At 48.6% G+C, this 19,513-nt stretch overlaps 1 protein-coding gene across 2 annotated transcripts; it reads left to right on the forward strand.

Annotated features, from left to right (window-relative positions):
- Nucleotides 1-221: 221 nt before the first annotated feature.
- FAM107A (family with sequence similarity 107 member A) lies at nucleotides 222-13,595 on the forward strand. Of its 2 annotated transcripts, none has more exons than XM_031056344.1 (4): nucleotides 222-281; nucleotides 9,730-9,904; nucleotides 12,842-12,998; nucleotides 13,417-13,595. In XM_031056344.1, exons 2-4 carry the CDS (start codon nucleotides 9,735-9,737, stop codon nucleotides 13,522-13,524), a joined length of 435 nt encoding a protein of 144 aa, XP_030912204.1. In that variant the 5' UTR covers nucleotides 222-281; nucleotides 9,730-9,734; the 3' UTR covers nucleotides 13,525-13,595. The 2 variants fall into 2 exon arrangements, with proteins under 2 accessions (XP_030912204.1, XP_005420250.1); XM_005420193.2 differs by lacking the exon at nucleotides 222-281 and adding an exon at nucleotides 1,200-1,606.
- Nucleotides 13,596-19,513: the final 5,918 nt, after the last annotated feature.

Consider the following 19,513-nt stretch of genomic DNA (forward strand, 5'->3'; position numbering starts at 1 on the left):
CACACACTAGAGTAAGGACCAGCCTGCCTCTCCTCTCCTGCATCTGAGGCCCCATGTCAATTAAAATGAGCAGCTCCTGGTCAGGAGGTTAAAAATAATAATGATTTTTTTTAGTCTGTGGTAGCAAAGAACTGGCAACTTCTCCTATGTTTCATTTCCTGCGATAAAGCAATGCCTGTACAGTCTTTTCTCATTTCTCTCTTGTCTTTTCTTCCAGAAAGAATATTCCCTTCAGTCCAAGGGCCCAAGTGGAAGCAAGAAGCCAGGGAGTGGCAGTTCAGGTGAGTGCCAGCAGCTCATGCTGACCCTCAAAGAGCTTTGGAGGCAAACTGGGAGGGGCTGGGGCTTCAGCTCACCTCTGGTGCTGCTGAGCCCTTGGCTGGGATGGGGGAAAATGTTGGGATGTGGAGAGGTGCAAACTGTGGAAAGGTGAAAGTAAAAGAGCATCCCTGCGTTGGTGAGAACCTGGCTTCTTTCTCCAGTCCTTCACAGGGCCAGGAGTGTCAGGCCAGGACACGGCCTGGACAATGCACCCTCGGGTGCCCAGAGTGTGGAGGTGACTGGGCACCCCAGTGGTGCCCCCCAGACTTCCCCATCCCCTTCCTCTGTGTGGAAATGGTTTTGCTTCATCCCTGACCCTCCTGGGCCTGGGACACTAAAACCCACTGAAGAGCCAAAAGGAGTTGCTGCAGTGGTTTAACCCCTTCTTCTCCCCTACCTTTGCAGCCTTTGGTTTCCCAGGCTGTGTCAATTCAGGGGCAGCCAACATGGCACCTTCCAGCCTGGTGATGATGGGGACAAGAAGCCCAGCTCAGGCAGGGGCTGCATCCAGCAGCAGCAGCAGACCTGGGGCAGCGATGCTGTGGCATCACACGAGCTCTGATGCCACCAGGACCCCGTGGCCCCGTGTAGGGGCTGCTTTTCCCTCTCGCAGCCCTTTCCCCCGGGCCGTGCAGCGCTTGGTGGATGGCAGGGTGTTGCAACATGCCAGGGAATAATCACGATAGCTGGAGCGGTTGCCCTGGTGCCGGCTTGGCTGTTGCAGTGGTTGCTAAAGAGAGTGGGCGTGCGGCTTCCTCTGGGGCGATCTGATTTCTCCAGGAGCGTGGTTAAGGCACGCTGAGGAGAAATCGTCCTCGGTGGAGCAGGGACACGAGCAGGGACACGACCTCTGCTCCAGCAGCAGCAGCAGCAGCGCCTGTGCCGAGCAGCAGCTCGGTGCCCGGGCACGCACAGAGCTCTTTGCTCTGGGGAGGAAAAGGATCAGCGCCTTCACCTGTGCTGGGAAAGCACCACCGGGCAGCCAAGAGCCGAGGGGAGAAGTTTTCAGGGCGGCACCGAGGAGCGAGCAAGGCCAGCGGCTGCTGCCAGCCGAGCTCGGGAGGCCCCGGTGGGTGGCAGGAGCAGGGAGGGACCAGCTGCCACCTCCACGTCACCTTGTGTCCCTGCTGGCACCGCACGGACCCGGCAGGAGCCGGGCACTGCCTTGGAGCGGCCAAAGGCACACGAGTGACTGCCGGGGCGGGCAGCAGCAGCAGCTCCATGTCGTGGGGCACAGGGCAGCACCTGCCCCCCGGGCTCCCCCGGGCCTCGCTGCGGAAATCAGGTAAGGGCCGCGATCCCCGCTTCTCTGCGCTCCCCTCTGCGGGACGGGCTGCTTCACCCCCGGGATTGCTCTGCACTGCGTACACAGGTGACTTGGGAGCCTGTTTTAATTTTTTTTTGAGATATCATGCTACTTTAATACTTCTGTAGCTGGTTGAGAAGCTGCCCTTCTGCTTCTGCCTTTCCGTATCTCGCAAGAAGTTCCCTTAGAATACCCATCCTGCAATTCAGACCTTCCTGGAGAGGCACTGGGCAGGACAGGGGACTAACACAGTCCCTACAAATCAACATGGGAGGATATTTTCTGTGTTTAACAAAATACCTTTGAACTAACTTGAAGCATTCATTACTGATTGATGTGCATCTCTGTCATTGGCGGGCAAATGTGCAGAGCAAATATTTGGTATTTGGTAAGGTATTAAAACTAAGTTTATGATTGTCAAGAGGGACTGCTAAGCATCTGCCACTGTCAAACAAAACTAAACCAATGCTCCACACGCTGCTTGTAAAAGGCATGGGACGTCTTGGTGATTGCTAACAGACTAGGATCCCAGCCTTGCTATCTTTGCTTATCACAGTCCAAGGTAATTAAAGGAAATTATTAACCAGCACACCCAGTTCTGCCTGCCAGCAGAGAGGCACTTGGTGCTGCCTGACAATAACAAGCATTTCCAACTGGTAACTTCTACATGCCAGAATGCTGGGCAAGCCTCAGACCTGGTGGGATTTCTCTCTTCTAAATCCATGTGCATGAATGCAAAGTTCAGCAGATGCTCATGGTGACATCCAGAGTCCTTTACCTTTGGGGTGATGGTCAGTGACAACGTGTGAGCAATCTGTGCTCCCTTAGGCAGGTGCAGAGCTGGTGCAAATGGGGACCCAGCCCCGGGGGCTGTGGTGCTGGCAGGGGCTCAGCAAGGGCAAGCAGGACTGGGGACAAACTGGGGAGACTGGCTACACGAGTGAGAGAACACTGGCTGTACTGGAGGGGAGCACTGGCTGCACAGGTGAGCAGCCCCATCCCCAGCACGTGCTCAGCAGACACACAGAGGTAGGAACAGTGGTGACACGTGGCAGCAGTGCTGGGAGCTGCAGAGATGTGTCCCCCAGCCTTGTTTTACATTTCCATTAGGGTTTTCTCTCCTTTTCTGACCTTATGACCTCATGGGGTTTATGTCTGACCGTCAAGGCTGAGTGGAGACAAGGGGACCTGTGGTGTGAGCGCCTGCTGCCCCGAGGCAGCCACTTGATAGCTGGGAACTGCTTCTCACAGCAGCCACATCGAGTTACACTCACCCTATTGCATTATAAATACCAGAATTAGCCTTGCTTAATTATTTAAAACTATAGATTAAAAGCAGACAAAGGCTCTTTGACTCCTTCCCAGAGCACACCTATCATTTATCAGAGGTACGGTCGCCTGGTGACAAGCTCAGGGGAGCGTGCCAGCTCCATTGGTATGAGGTGCTCTGGCACAGCTGGAGCCAGAGGAGAGGAAAATCACAGTGAGGGTGGGAGCTGGTGCCATCCCACCCAGGGAGGGTAATGTTTAACATCTGCCAATCTTTGGGCCCACATTATTACTATTATCATCATTATTATTATCACTATTAACATCATTATTAACATTATCATCCTCCATCTCCAGGGCAGTAAGCCACAGCAGTCATTAGGCTGATGTGAATTACAGGTATTTTGTTCCAGGTTGTTGTAACAGCAGCACACGGATCACTGGGGTGATAAAGGCACATTTTGTGGGCTCAGCTGTGGGGACTCACCCACCACAGGGTGTCCAGGCACTGTGAGCCTCCCCATCAAGCTGCCCCCACATCCAGGTGCCTCCCTCTGCCCTGAACCCACCGACCGTGCAAAAGGGGCTTCCTGACAAGTGCCCAGCTTTGAGGTCAAACCTCCTGTCCCCCCAGCAGATCATCCTCTGCAATGCAGGTGCACACCTGAAAGCTGCTGTCATCAAAGTTTTGGGGCTTTCAGAGACTGACATGAAATTCTTTCCCATTTTGCCAACCCCAGCTCTTCTTTATTTCTAAAATACAGTTAATTAACACTAGAAAAATCATTCAAATTAGCAAGTGCCATCAATTGAAGAACCTAAAACCAATGACAAACTTTCAGCTTTGTTCTATGTAGGACGTAACATATAGCATGACCTCTTCTGCCATTACTCTCTCACAAGAAAAGCTGCAGAGCCAAACTCCAGCTGCACTTCAGACACTGGAAATGCATTGACAGAAAGTTCATATTCTAAAATGAAAAGTTAAGTTCTGGTTAATAGAGAAGCATGCAAGAGCTTAAAAGTAACAGAAGCTGATTTAAAGATCCCCCACACCTCCACCTGCACATGCAAACTCTTGTGGGGAGTGGGGACAGGCCCTGCTCCTCTGAGCCTTCCCAAGAGGGTTGAGGGACAGTACTCTCACGGTGAGGAAAGGAGGGTTCCCCAGAGATTGGATGTTGTTGGGGTCTGAGGTCCAGAAAAGGGATGGTTTCCCCCCATAATTGCAGTTAAAAGTGTCAGGAACCTGCATTACCCCCCAGGCTCAGGTTACTTGTGTAAATAGCTTTAAACTTGCTCTGCTGGCCCACACTGCTGTGTTGGTTTTGCAGCTGCCTGGCTTGCAGGACGTGTATGACCAGCTGCTGTCAGCAGCCCTTCATTAATCTCTTGGTTCTTTCAAAAAGACTCATTCATGAATAAATCCTGGCCATCCAGAAAACCAGAGGTTCTTCCCTGTAACCACCGTTGTCAGTGATCATTTCTGCTCAGGAAGTGGTCTCTTGGATCAGTGGTTTTACAAACCCAGATCTAGGGCTCTGACCCTGGACATCCTGAGGTTTTTGCCCAGCCTTGTCCCTTCTACCAAGTGACAGGGTCTCACAAGGTTACAGACAGCAATACCCTCGGAGTACAGATCCCATTCCCAGAATAATGCCTTCTGAATGTTTTTACATGGGTGGCATTACACAAAGGCCCATTATCTGCCCAGAAATGGATGCCAATCCAATATTTTAACAAAAGCAGTTTAGTCATCATCTGCCCCTATTGAGAAAACTCTTCTGAGATGCTCTAGTTCAGTTCTCAAATGACACAGACAGCAGAAATAAAACACTGTGAACTACATTTGCTTTCTAGATTTCAGCTGAAGTTGAACAGTGACCTGTGCTGCAGAAGGCAGCCACTGACAGCTTTGCAGTTTAAGGGTGCAGGTGGCATAGGAAAAGGCTGAGGGATGTGCAAGGGAAAAACAAGATGTCACAGGGGGCAGGATGTCAGGAGACCTTGGCAAAACACAAGTCAGGCATTTCACATAGAAACCTGCAAAAAGCAGCTCCTGTCCTGCTGCACCCCCCATTCTCCTGTACAGGTGCAGGTTGACAGGTGCTGGGCAGGACCCCAGAACTCCACTCTGCAGCTTTCTACATCCAACAGCTACGGATTAACTCCATTTCCAACCTGTTTCGTTTTTCCCTTGTAAAGAACAGCTGTAGCCATGTAGGCAGCCTAAGCAGAGCTGCATCCCTCAGGTTACCTGCCCTTTCCAGGACTGTTAATCCCTTTAACATTCCTGGGGATTATTTCCATCCTACAGGAAGGTGGCACAGGCTGCCAGCAGCAGTGCACAGCCCTGACACAGAGGGGCTCACATGGCAATCCACCACCAGGAAACAAGTTGCTTAATCCTGAATAAATGCTCTGTGAAGGGCATCTCCTCCTTGTGAGGGAAAACCAAAAAGCAGCAGCAGCCAAAGGAAGCATAGCCCAGCTCCAGCTGTGGCCAAACCCTCATGTCCAGTGTCTGTCCTTGGGCATGAGCCAGTCCTCTCCCTCCTCCTCTTCCTCCTCTTCTCCAGGAGCAGGCTAAAACCTTTCTCCTTGTTCTGGGGGGCTGCACTAAAGCCACTCAGCACCTCAAGCAGCACACCCTGTTCTACACTCCTAGTAGAGCATATTTAATATAAATTTGCAGCATTCGTGCTTTCAAAAGCATTTAGTGCTGCACCAAAGCTGCCTGATACCCTGTTTCCCAAAAAGATTGTGGCTGAGTATAGTCAGAAGTGGAAACAATTTGTCCCAGGATTGCAGAGTGATGATTTTATTGCAACTCTCCCAGGAACTGAGGGATTCATATTTCCAGGTGGTCTGAGCAGGAATTTGGGCTTTGCTTTAAGTCAGAACAGAAAAAGATATTAAAATGTCACTTTTCTCCTCCAGTCAGTCCCACACCCTGGGACAGGAGGGTGTCTGGTCTTGGGGCCATCGCAAAGATGCTGAAAATTCTCTGTGTGGTCTCCTAGAAAAACGAATAGAGACTGGAGGGTCATTTCGCACTATGGTTGAGAGAGGAGATAACTCCATGTGTGATGGCCAAGTACCTGCCAGGGGCCCTGGCATCCTCATCCTGGCAGTCTTGCTTTTTACTAACAGAAAAGCAGCTGGAAACACACATTCCCTAGAAAGCTTTGAGCTTCTAGAAATGAGGAAAGGGAAAACATCTAAAAGCAAGCAAAGACCTGAATTGTTGAAGCAGAGTTACTTTTTATAAGCAACACTCCAAAGCAGACCTATTTAAAAGGTCACATTGTCTTCCTCAGTGCAGCAGGGGGTATTAACATCCACGTGTGGTTTTTTGTTTGTGTCTTGCAAGGAACAAAATAAAAATGTTCAACACTTTTTGCTGATTTATGATGCTGGCCAGGGAGGTGCCAGGGCAGAGCCTTGTTCATTGATCTGCAGCTGAATCATGCAAAAACAGACATCCCGCTGTAAATCCACTGCAGAGACCTGGCTTGATTTACACCTCCAGCACCATAAATAATGACAAAAAGCAGCCTGATAGCACTCTGTCTCTGTTACATGGACATGCATTACCTCAGGTCTCAGAGATGATAGATCTACTCCCTGACAAACATTTTGCACTGGCTCCTATTTGCCAACCTGCAGGAGAAAGGATGCCCCATCCTAACCCTCAGCATGGCCCCAAGCTGTGCTCCAGACACGCCAGTATTTTTATATTCTCATTTTTCTTTTTCTGCTCAGTGTAAATGAAGACATTCCTTGAATAGTTCAGGCTGAGGGCTTCTGAAGGTTTAAATTCTTGTAGAGAGGTTCAGCGCTCCTTCCAGTCCCAGTCAGGGCTTTGACTTTGTCCCCAGGGCAGCAGTACAGACACCCACGGGAAGCCAAACCCTCAAGGTGGGTTTCTGCACACCCCTAGGTACATCTAGTGCTATGAAAACCAAGCACAGAGGTACCTGCTGTGTCTAGGTACATCTAGTGCCATGAAAACCAAGCACAGAGGTACCTGCTGTGTCCTGGCCCCTGCAGTTTATTGAGGCAAATTGCACTCCTCATGAGGACTTTCACATGCTGGTTCAACAGAACCAGCCCAGAAAAGCTTCCAGTCCATTTCAGTTCCTCCCACTCCTTCCTTCCCAGTTTTTCTCTTAATTTGTACTAGTTTAAGGGAAAAGTTCCTTATCTGCCTTCAGGAATAGGTTGATAAATTGCTGTTTCTTTGCAAGTCTCAGTCATGCAATGTTAGATTGCTGCAGTCTGGAAATAACCACATTAGCCCATCCAAAAGCTCCAGGCTCACCACGGTGCTCTCTCAAAATGCTGCATAAGACAGAAGGGGGGCCCTTCCCTGATGATCCTGGGTGTCTGGGGAAACACCACCAGCCCAGACTGAAGGACAGGATGACACCATTCCATGTGTGGGTGCTGGATCTGTGTGGATGTGGGGAAAGCAAATCTCTCAGGATCTGGGTCTGGGGGTAGGGAAGAAGGGACTCCCAGTCCTGAGTTGCAAAAGGAAAACTATACATCATGGAGGCAGAGGAAAACAGTATTTAATAAATAGCAGCGCTGCACCAGTGCCCTAAGAGCTAGCACAGCTTGCCAATAGAACCTAAGAGCTAATTGGTCCAGAGAAAAATACCAAAGTCACTTGAGTTTCAGCCATTTACACACTCAGGTGGGTCCTTCAGCCTTGGTTGGCTGCATAATCCTTCCATGCCCACTACTCACAGCATTGTCCCTTAGCAGAACACATCAAGTGGCTTTGAGATAGACAAATCCAAGAGGGACATGTGCCAGCCCTTCTCCTGACAGGCATCAGGATTTGGTACCAACACACAAGCAACTGTGGGCATCTGTGTCACTGGAGGCAGCTCTGGACTACACAGGAACAGCAGGAAAGGGCACTGGAATGACAAGGTGACATTGAGCCTAGTCTATTAGCACAGCTTCCAAAAACTGTGTTTCCATTAAAAACACCTGGCATTTTATTGAAGTTACTCCATGGAGAGGCCTTTTTGTTTGGAAAATGAAGACATAGCTTTGCCATTTGAAATATGAGGTTAACCACTTCATTCATGCCAAAACAAACCTTTGTTTTTGTACCTTCCTTCCTTCCTTGTCTTTTCTCTGCCTCTTCTGTGGAGAAATGAAAAAAAAAGAGAGAGAGAAATACAAGAAAAAAATGAAGCCATTTTACCCCAGTGAAAATCTGATATGTTTTCTCATTGTTCCAAACCTGGCTTTCATCTAACAAAAATTAGCCATGAAATTGCACTGCCTTAACCCTTGGCTGTTCTTCAGTCCCTGCATCTCTCTGGAAGGCGAAGCTGAGCTCCCAGTTTCAGCCTGGGGAGTCCAGCCCTGCAAGGGTTTGAGTCAGCCTGGCACTTGCCACCAAACATCAAACCACACCACCTTCCCTTCTGCCAGCAGTGATGTGTGATCCTAGAGAAAATAATGTGATACAAAAAATCACTGGTTGCAGCTTCCAAGTACCCTTTAAATATGCACCGAACTATTCACCCCAATTACACTCCTGTAATGGGCTCTGATTTGTTTGCCTTTGTTCCCAAAGCAGTAGGGCACTGGCCACATTAACATTCAATGAGAAGTTGTTTGATATTGAATCTTTTCTTCAGCAGTATTATTCCTTACACAATTTTGTTTGATTGCAATCCACTTCACATTTTTAAGTGCTTACTGACTGTGAAAGAATGACCTAGTCTGCTTTTTCTTGGCTTTTTTTTATTGATTTCTCTTTTAAAAAGGTTTTGTTCCTTTTATGCGTGAGATTGAAATAAAAGAAAGAGGCAACATTACTGAACAACTGTTTTTCTTCCAGCTCCATCAACCCATATAACTTCACAGTAGGCCTCAAAAATACTGTAATAATGAGACACTTAAAGACATGAAGCTGCCTACACCCTTTTCCTGGGACTTTTTTGGTTTTTACTGGTAAACTTCCAAATTGTTCAAATGAATAGTCAGGAATAAATTGCTCTTTCTGAGCACCTGATTAGACCATACACTGAATAATTGGAGGCAGACCTACTGTGCTCCTCATTTAAAGACACAGCCCACCACATGCAGTTTGTCTTATAACTTTGCACTCTATAGGAGTTTTTTGTAAAGAAAAAATGTAAAGGAAAACACCAGCAGTGAGCATGCCCTGTGATTTGCCTGAAATCCAAGCTGCCATTTCTTCCAAAACAGTGGGCTCTTGTTCTTACATCCAGAACATACAAATTATTGCAGCATGATCACAGACTGCATGGGCGAAGGATGCTTTTCTTGGCACTGGACTCAGTCCTGATGAATAGGTCAGCAGGATATCAGTAAAATCTTTCCTTGAAAAGAGGTTTCAGATACAGCAGGACTTCCTCATGCCAGTGTTTCAGAAGCCCCTTAAATCCCACAGCATCCCCTTGTGCTGTGGGACCAACAGCCTCATCCAGAACACCCAAAGCAGCAGCTCAACACAGTCTACACCCATGGCTGCTTCCAGTTTTAGTTAGATCTGTCTTGCATTAATTAATCCTTGGCACTAAATTCTGTAGCCACTGAAGTGAGTGGCTGGCAAGTAATTTAAGTGATTTAATTAATATGTGTCTCATCAACAACTCGAAGGGAATATTTTTTAAAACATCTAAAAATCCCACACCAGCACATGAAGGCACGTGCACTCTGACACTGACATGGTGTCAAGCAGCCAGGACAAGCAGCAGCTCCTCTCCTCTGTCTTTCCTGGGGTTCTCACATCAAGCAGGGTGAGACTTCTCATGCAAACACCTCATTTTTTCTTCCAGCATCGATGTACACGGAAATACAGCGAGAGCGACCAGATGGTGGGAATATCCTGACTCACCCAGACTACATAGATGGAAACCCAGACCTCATCAAACCTAAAAAGCTCCTAAATCCTGTAAAAGCCTCGAAGAGCCATCAAGAGCTGCACAGGGAGCTGCTGATGAACCACAAAAGGTAAGGGGAGGTTGCAGCCTGCCAGTGGAGCAGTCCACGAGGTGCTGAGCTGTCAGAGCTCAGGAGCTGAGGCTCAGGTGCCAGTGACAGACTGCAAGCTGGAACAGCAGGATAAATCCCCTCACTTGCAAGCACATTATCCTGTCCTCTTTGGCTGTATCCTTTCCTCTTTTCTCTGATGTGACCATTTCTTTTACAAAAATAGAATGAAAAGCCCCCGCTCTGCCATCCTGAAGCATTGGCTGGCGCTTTTTAGAGTCACAAGCACTGGAAGATGCAGGGCATCCCTACAGCCCCTTTTTGGTGTCCCTTGGAGGTTTTCTGGTTTTTCTATCTCCATCACTGATCTGCCAAGTCCCCAGCAACGTACAGCATTCCTGTGCACTTGAAGGTCAATCCAAAGGCAGGAAGAGGTGCAGGCTGGATGCAGCCATTGAAAGCTGAGGTAGCAGCAGGGTGAGATCATCTGCACAAGGCTACTCAGCAACTCCTTAAATATCAAATGGGTAAAGACAGGCTAGAATTCATATTCCTGACTTCCTACCCCATCACCCCAATTAAACTCTTTGAGGCTACAGATACAACATCAGGAAAACCATACCAATGATCAAGAACTTACAACTACATCATTCCATTGTGGCAACTGTCTGAACATCAGTGCAATAAAATCATATTTGGCTCAGAGGCTTTTAAGCACAGCAAAAAATCTACTGGCTTTTTATTGACATTTTCTGAACACCCTGAAATATCTTGACACAATAGCTCTTTGGCTGCCTAATTAAAAGGAGCACAGCCGCTGTTCTAAAGGACTGCAGCCATCACAAGAACCAGACACAGATATTAATTCAGTGAACAATCAAGCCTGCCAGCAGGGTGCATTAATCAATACTGGCACTGGCTGGGCTTGGGTTTGATTTGATTTTCCCAGAATCAGAAGAATTACAGGGACCTTTCTCAGATGTCAAAATACCAGCCAGATATTTTTAAAAGTCTCTGGCTTGAGAGTGACCATCCCCTCCCTAGTGATACGGCCCAGTTTAAAGGGTCCCCTACCAGCACTGTCTGACCTCACAGTGCATTATTCCAGTCTAACAATGATGGAACAAAGGAACAAGGAGCCCCTGCAATGGAAGCAGCAGAGAGGAATGGCAGTGAAGGAGGTGCAGACCCTGCAGCACCAGATCACAGTGGCAAACACGAAGTACATCACCTCTTGTGTTCCACCTCTGTGCCTGCCACAGTGTCACAGCCACCTGTGCCACCAGGTACTGGCAGGGGGCAGCTCCAGCACAGGCATCCTGCACCACCTACTCTTGTGGCCCTCTCAAGCATCAGTTTAAACCTGTTTTGGCTCTCCCAAGTATTTTTCAGCAAATATGTGAAACAAACCCTACTGCAAAAAGTAATCCACTGTTGCTGGTTTCTTGTCACTCTCAAATCTACCAGTTTTACTTCCTGCTAAATATTACCATAGAGGGGGAGAGGGGAGAAGGGGAGAGAGAAGGAATTATGACCTGCTCCTGTTTCTGCTTTGGTTGGTTTTTCCCCCTCAAGCAGCAGGGAGAAGCAACTGAAATCAGCAGCTTGTGTTACAAAATCCTTATCTTACTCAACACCTCTGGGCACTAACACAGGCTGATTAAATCAAAGAATAGTAACAAATCTACAGGCAACATTGCAAGCTGTGTCTCCAGCAAGCCAAAGCAGATTTTCCTTCTCTCAAGCCTTGGGAAAAGCAATTTTGCAGCATCCAAATTGTTCCTGCTTCAAAAACCATGATGAAAGCTCTGGGGCCAAGGCTATGGCTGCCTTCACTGATGTTGCTGTGAACTTTGTCCTGTCATTAAGCACAAAAAAGAAATTACAATAGGAAGTATCATTAAAAGTGGTACTGGAAGGATGCAAGCACTGAGTCCCAGCCATGCTGTGACAATGCAGAGGTTTGCTGCATCTGGAGAGAGTGGTTCCTCTCTCCTGCCTGCCAGTTCAGCTTCTCATGATGTGAGGTACCACCTCAGCACCTGCTCTCCTGCCAAGAAATCCACAGCCCACAGGGTTTGATGCCTCTACTTTCTAACAACCTTGGCCAAAACCAACCAGACTTTGGTCAACAGAGCCCTCCTGGTACTGAGGGGCAATATCCAAAGTGTGAAGTTTCTGAAATTTCAGGGAACACCTTCCATCTCTTTGCCACACATTTGTGCCCTGCCTGCATGGCCCTGCTGTGCCTCCTTTCCTGTGATCCCACCCCTCACAGAACAGGGGCTCACCTGAGATGCACCAGGTGGCCAAAGGGGAGTCAGGCTCCTGTGCCATCAGCAAATCCTCCGGCTCCCAGGAGGAAAGGACAGTTCATTTTGGCCTCTTGATCCAAAACTATCCATGTCAGCAGGGGGATCGCCGGCCCTCAGCTCCCGAAGCAAAGCTTCAGACGAAGCAAAGCTTCAGAGCTTCAGATGGGAAGCGCGGGGAGGAAGGAGCTGCCAGGACAATTACTGCAGCCCAATGACTACCCCTGCTGGTGGGAAAAAAATCGTCATTATCGCACGTTCTGAGCGCCGCTGAATCTACACCTGGCACGCTAAAACAGTAACAGCAGGAGCCTACGGACGGTCCCTTTTCCACACCCGACACAGAAAGCTGTGGTACCCCCGTGCAATGGGATCAGCCGAACTTCCAGCACCAAACGGGCCACACACGAAGAGCAACATGTGCCCACCCCAAGCAGGCAGCCCAAGGCACCATCAAACACCCTCAAACCTTGTGGATGGATTTGTGGGTCAGAGCTGGTTCATGGATCTCCCATGGATCTCATGGAACACAGGTCTCCCATGTTTCCACTTAGGACTAAGACAAGTTTTGGGGTTGCCAGGCTGGCAGTGGTTCCACCCCAGGTGTAGATGCTCTGGCTCTCATTTATCTGCTTTTTATCCACAGGGGTTTGGGTGTGGACAGCAAGCCAGAGCTGCAGCGAGTGCTCGAGCACCGCCGGCGAGACCTGCTCATCAAACAGAAGAAGGAAGAGGAAGAGGCAAAGAAATTGCAATCTCCTTTTGAAAAAGAGCTATTAAAGAGGCACCAGAGGCTGGATCAGGTAGAACTGAGCTTTCAGCCATCCTTGGCTTAACCTAACCACCTGACACAAGGCACAGGGGAGATGGGTGGGCTGAGGCCCAACTTAAGGTATTGCACTGCTTCCCCTCCATAAAATGGGAACCAAAGAACATCTTCCACTGTTGCCCCGCACAGCTGCAGCACTCCCATCCCCACACTGAGATCTACCACTTTTATAACACTTCACCCAAGACCCCATTACACACCACTCATCCTGGGTCTCCTCTGGGTCCCACACAGTGTCCATGGGGTTTTTTTCCAGTTCAAAGCACCCTAAACTGCACGGGGCAATGATAAAATACTTTGGGCAATAATAACTGGACCCAGCAATAATGAAGCCTTGTATTTTAAGGTAGCTGATGCCCTTTTGTCCTTTCACAAACAATTCTTTCTTACAGCTGGAGAAGGAGCAGGAGAAGCAGGAAGACCATGCGCCAGAATTCATTAAAGTCAAGGAAAACCTGAGAAGAACATCAACAGTGACAGGGGACGAGAAAGCAACATAGCTTCTGCCAAAACCCAATGGGATCCTGCCAAGGCCAACCCCCCCACTGAAATCTCTGTACATCGTGGACATTCCCAGCTACAACATTGGGGCTACTTGCAGTTATTAACACTTGCTCCAGTAGAAGGCACAGAAAAGGTTTTCCCAGACCAGAGGGAATCACTGTGGGAAAAGTGCAGTATTCAGCAAAGTACTCACACAAGTGGATGCAGAGAGAATGGTGTTATTTTCCCCCCACACTGTGGGTGCACACTAACCACTGCTAACTCTTGGTTAACTCTAGAGACACAGTGAATATTTCAAACAGGGAAGTCCGTGTAGGAACAGCTTGGGGGACTCCTGCTTCTTTGTGGAGGCAGGTTTGCCAGGCACAAGGGGACAAGAGGGCAGCTGCAGCTCTGGAGAGCCTCCTAGAAACCTGGTAACTAAAAGGGATAATGTGTGTATTACTGAGAACAGCCCAAGTGACCGTAATGGATTTCCCAAGGGTCACTGGCTTTACACCAGTGTGCCAGTCAAGCGTGGCTGAGGCTGTCTCAGCAGCACACCTGTACCATCAGAAATACCAACCTCTGTGTGCCCTTACCAGAGCAGCACAGGCAGGTGCAGCTGTACTTCACAAGCACCTTTAAATAGCATTTCAGCCATTTCAAAGTGGCTTTTTAGGCAGTTCCATGATCAGGCAGAAAATACATTGAGCTGTTCCATCAACTCCCCAGGAGGAAGGCAAATGCTCTGTGCAGAAGGCAAAGGCTGGGTGTTCCCAGCACAGGTGTCCATGCAAGTGTGCAGTGACCAGGCAGCAGATCCCTGTGGATGCAGCAGACAGACAGACAGACCAACAGCTTCTTGCCCCTGCACTTCTGAGCTTCATCCTCTCTCCCAGCAGCTGGGCATGTGCTACCATAGGGACCCACCAGAAATGCCCTGTGATGGAGAGGGGGTGATGTGGTCATGTCCCACGGGTCCCAGGCCGTCCTGTTAACCACCCTGTGGTACCTGTGGGCACCAGGGGGTACAGGGCATGTAGGTCCTGATGCAAAATCACTTGTCAGTGCTTCTCATCCCCTTTTCCAGAGGTCAGAGCTGCCTCATTGCAGTTGCCACTTTACAAAGCTTCTTCTTGCTGCTGGTATAGCCAAGCTGAGGTGGATGGTGCATCTGCACCATGTTTGGACAGAGCCTGTCACACTTACAGGGCACCTGTGCCCTGGGATATCCACATCTAGAGCTCGAAGTGTGTTTTCAGGAATATCTCAGCTTCTTGCTTCTCACACCAACCTGATACAAAGCCTGAACAGCAAAACTCATCAACTGCCTTTGGACACTGACTCTTGAACAGCCTCAGCAGACCTCGTCAGCTGGGCAGGTAATACGTGGGTAATCAACATTTATCATCCACATCTTCAGTGGATCTGTATGCAACTTAAGGGAAACTGGGCATTTATACATGTTTATAAAAAAGTTACTAACCCATTCTCTAGTCTCCTGGTGCAGTGGAATGTTTCATTTCAGAGGCTGTTGCTTGACCTGGCAGATTGAGTAAAATATCTGAGCCACATCACGTGTCAAGAGCAGTGATACAGGTATGGAGCTTCTGTGACAGACTGGCCTATAAAAGCCCTTAACTCAGCTTCAATCCTTGAGCATCCCATCTCACGGCACTGACTCTGCTGTAGTTTTTAAAGCCCTTGCTCATGTGCTTGTTCTAAACATTATTTTATTTCAGAAATCCAGTGCATATTGTCACTATGGGTCAAAATTTGAAAGGATCTATTAACGGCCTTTCCAACTGTGAAGCTTTTTATACAGGTTATGATTAAAACCATAAGAAAGAAGCAGCATCCAGTATTTTTTCACAGGGAAAAAAAAGCCAAATTTCTCCAAGGATAAAAAACTGTTGCTAAGATGCTTGTAAATAGCTGTAAAGAATGCTGCATGATACTCCATAGGTAACATCAGTGCAAGTAACTAGCCAGAATTACTCTGCTGAGGTTTTGTGAGGAGTTATGGCACAGATTAAGTAACCTTGATCAAAGAGCTCCAAAAAATTCAGCAAATTAATTTGTAATTTTGCCACGGATGGAAATGCACTCCAGGAGAGGCAATCTGTCGCTCCATATGCACCAGTGAAATCCATGGTATCAGCTCACCCTGGCTGGGACAGGGGCATTTATGCAAGTCCTTGGGTGGGAGCCATCCAGTGAGGTCAGCAGTGAAGAGGCAGAAAGGATTTTGCTGCTCTTCTTAAGTATTCAAATATTACCTGGAGGGGAAAAATAAATCAAAGTGTCTCCCTTTGTCCACCAAGCACAGAGAGGGGCTGCACACAACACAGTCCATTGTGGCTGAGAGTGTCTGGGTCATTTCCAGCAGAGGTCCCAAAGGGTGAGGGAGGGCTGGGTGACACTGTCCTAACTCAGGCTGGGCTAGCAGAGTCACAAGAAATCCTTCCAGCAGTGGAGAGACAGCAGAAAGCCCCGACCCAGCTGCCCACCAAGACCCCAGGGGCTGTGAGCTGGGACACAGCAGGGACAGCCAGCACAGGCAGTGCCCTGGGGCACACAGCAGGGCAGGGAGAGCTTCAGCCCTGACCAGAGCTCCAGGCACATGGGAAATGATCTTTTCACTGCTTAAACATCACAGCATTTTCCAGCACAGCTCTTCTCACCCCTCTGAACTGAAAACCCCCAGCTGGGCTCAGACACAGAGCCTGTGCAGCTTTCACCAATGCTCTTGAGCTTCATGGAAGAGCAGTGAGGAGATAGCACCCTAAAAAATCAGTGTAGGTATCACCAGGAAGATTTTGGGCTATCTTTGTGTCTCTATTTCTTTTGCATTAATTTTTTCTCTATGCCTCTAAAGCACATTCCTGAATAAAACTGGTGTATCCTGAATAAAACTGGTGTATCCAGAAGGTACAGATTATCAGAGTATTGATGGAAGACAATTTTTTGCACTGTGTATGCTGGTTATGTGGTATATAGTCTGTATTCTGTGTTGTGTTTATAAATTTATATAAAACTATATGTCATGCACCTCTGCTGAATTAACTCACTGTTTAATGTGGACACTTCTGAAGAAATCAACTAAATGGTGATTGTATATTTTGCTCTTTTCCACAAGGAACTGAAAAAGCTCCAAGTATACAGACAACAGCCAAATAAACTAAATGAACATAAAAAACAGTGAAGTCTGACACCAAGTCCTTTGTTAATGTTGTGTTAACTCGCTCATCAATGAGCTCTTTGCATCATCTGCACCCAGCACTGCATCCACTGCTTATCCCCAGACATCATCTCAATTGATGAAAGTATAAGGGCACACAAATTGTGAATCAGGCCTTGTGCACTGAAATTCCAATCTGATTTCTAACTGACTGTGGATGCCCACCTGCCTGGCAGGGTAAAATTCACACAAAGCCAAGGAAACACATCCTTGGATTTAATTTTAAAACATTTTTAAACTGACAAGTAATCCTCACACTAGTGAGCCTATTCAATTATTTTTAAACATTTTTAAAGTTGCTTTAGCAGCAACCAAAGACCACAGATTAAGTAGATAAGAAAAAGAGATGATGCTTCACACGTGCATGTCACACACACCATGGTTCCTGAAAGCCAAGACTAAAACTGAATGCAGTGAAGCAAATTAAATGGACTTCTCTGTCTCATTAGCAACATCCTTATCAGCACAGATGCCAACATCCCACTCAGAATAAGGCAGAGGTGGTGCTTGGATGCATTTCTCTGACACCAGGTATCTGCTGGGGTTGCCACAATGGAAGGTGTTCCCTGTGGCACTGGTGTGGCCAGTCAGCTCCTCAGTGGGGGTGAGATCTTCTTCTCCAAACCTGTTCTTCAGGTCAGGTTTACAAAACATCTTCCCACCTCTTTGATGCTGACAACAACAGCTCCCTTGCTACCCTACCATGGCAGGTTGTGTACTTCATTTCCTGGCATAAACCTTTCAAAGCAACAAATCTACTCTACGCCTTTGGTTAGACATGAGACCAGGGCGCTCATGCAGGACTTTGTAAAATGCTTTATCAACCTTTCCCAGCCCCAGCAGTGAGGTTTCAATGGGCTGTGCCCCAAAACTCCTGACAGTGATCACACACCTCCTTCCATGCATGGATGCCAATGGTAGTTGTTCATTGTGACAGTTTCTCTTGTGTGGAAGAGAGTAAGAACCAATCACTTCTGCTCTTTAGAGATAAAAACCTTTTAGCTATGCTCAAACTGCTCCATTGCCTGGGATTTCTCTTACTGCCAGAGTTTTCAATACCAGCTTTGCTCTTTATCCAGGTCATGCTGAGATCTCTTCTCCTATGCACTCACTCCTGAAGTGCTCCTAGGTAATTTGCTGCAGTGAAATTTCCTGTCAAGGAACACTTACATTTTACTGCCTGATTTACTCCTCATGACTGCCTCAGAAATGGGAAGTTCTGGTTTTCTTCCTCAAGCCAGTGGTACTCTCAGACTGGCCCTGGCTGAACACCCCTTCCAAGCAATTCACCTCTCCCTATCCTAGGTATTTCTCCATACTTGGATCATTTCCCAAAATTATCTAAAACTGCCACAGACTGAAACTTCATCAACTTTGTGTTGATGAAAGCATTATATGAAATCTTGAATTGGTCATGATACTGGTGAGATCCAGCCCAATAAAAATGGGCAAAAATGCAAAATTATCAGCAACATAATAATGAGAGAGTGTTCCAACACACCATGACCAGGTGATCTTGTGGGTTTTACTGGTTCTCATCACAGTCCATGAGATCTCTGGGCTTCCACAGGCACTTGGAGCCGAGCTGGGTGTGCAGCTCTGGTGGCTGTCCAGCTCAGACCTCACTAACACAGACTGGCAATGATCTACTCAGGCAGCACCTGAGCCTGCCCAAATATAAACCTGCATGAACATCAGGCTGCAAAGAGATTCAGGCACAGGCTTTTTCCAATCTGTCATCCCTCACCCTCCCTTCAGGAGAGCCAGACCCACCCGCTGAATTACAAACAGCAGTCAAGAAGCACAAGGCCGAGCACTTCAGACTCCAGCAGAAGGAAATGTAAGAACAAGTGGAAAAATCCCACAGAGCACTTCAGAAGGATGTGCTGCCTCCCCACCAGTCATGACCCCAAGTCACTGTGGGATGTGATACGTGCAGTACAGAGCAGAAACTGGCACATCCCTAGGACACCCTGTCGCTCTGGGAGTGGGATGGAGCCACAAGGCATCTTTAATCACCAGTGATCCTGAACACACCGTCCACTGCCCGTGAGCCACTCACTGCATTGCAGCTGGCTGCTATCATTGACTGCTGCTCCTCGTGGCTGCTGGGCTTGGTTCAGCAAACTCAGCTCCAGGCTTAAAATTATCGTTACCCAACACTACATCCAATGTCCCAACATTTGGTTGACTTCCCATGCTGAAGCAAGCCTTCCATAATGTGAACCCCAGGCGCTGCACCTCGCTCCCTGACAAAGCAGTTTCCAGCATGGGTCTCAGCGGCAGCACAGGCCCATGGATGAGCCGTGCCCAGGGGGGATCCTCTGCTGGATTCCTCTCCCGTTAGGCTCACCCTGCTGCAGCCAGGGTCAGCGGGGTGTGAGGGATGTGAGCTCCCACCTCCTGCCCAGCAGGGACAGGCTCAGGATGGCCGGAGGTGAGGGAGCACGTCCCCGTGTCAGGCTCCCTCGGGCCCCCGGCATTCAGGATGGCCGGAGGTGAGGGAGCACATCCCCGTGTCAGGCTCCCTCGGGCTCCAGGCATTCAGGACGGCCGGACGTGAGGGAGCACATCCCGTGTCAGGCTTCCTCGGGCCCCCGGCACAGCCCCGCTCCCCGGCCCTGCACCCCGAGCTGCGGGAAGGGCTGAGGGCAGTGCCCTGACACAGCTGGGGAAACGCTGAGCTCGTCAAACCCCCAGGCAAGGAGCAGCGCCAGCCCCAAGCGTGCTGCTCTCCACCCGGAGCAGGCTACGAAAACAAT

The sequence above is a fragment of the Geospiza fortis genome, unplaced genomic scaffold, assembly GCF_000277835.1.
Source record: "Geospiza fortis unplaced genomic scaffold, GeoFor_1.0 scaffold70, whole genome shotgun sequence".
Taxonomy (NCBI): Eukaryota; Metazoa; Chordata; class Aves; order Passeriformes; family Thraupidae; genus Geospiza; species Geospiza fortis.

Coding starts and splice junctions, on each gene's coding strand:
- FAM107A (XM_005420193.2), top strand. CDS start 1,543: ATGTCGTGGGGCACAGGGCAGCACCTGCCCCCCGGGCTCCCCCGGGCC. Junction 1,607..9,729: donor GGCCTCGCTGCGGAAATCAG/GTAAGGGCCGCG, acceptor TTTTTCTTCCAG/CATCGATGTACACGGAAATA. Junction 12,999..13,416: donor GGCACCAGAGGCTGGATCAG/GTAGAACTGAGC, acceptor TCTTTCTTACAG/CTGGAGAAGGAGCAGGAGAA.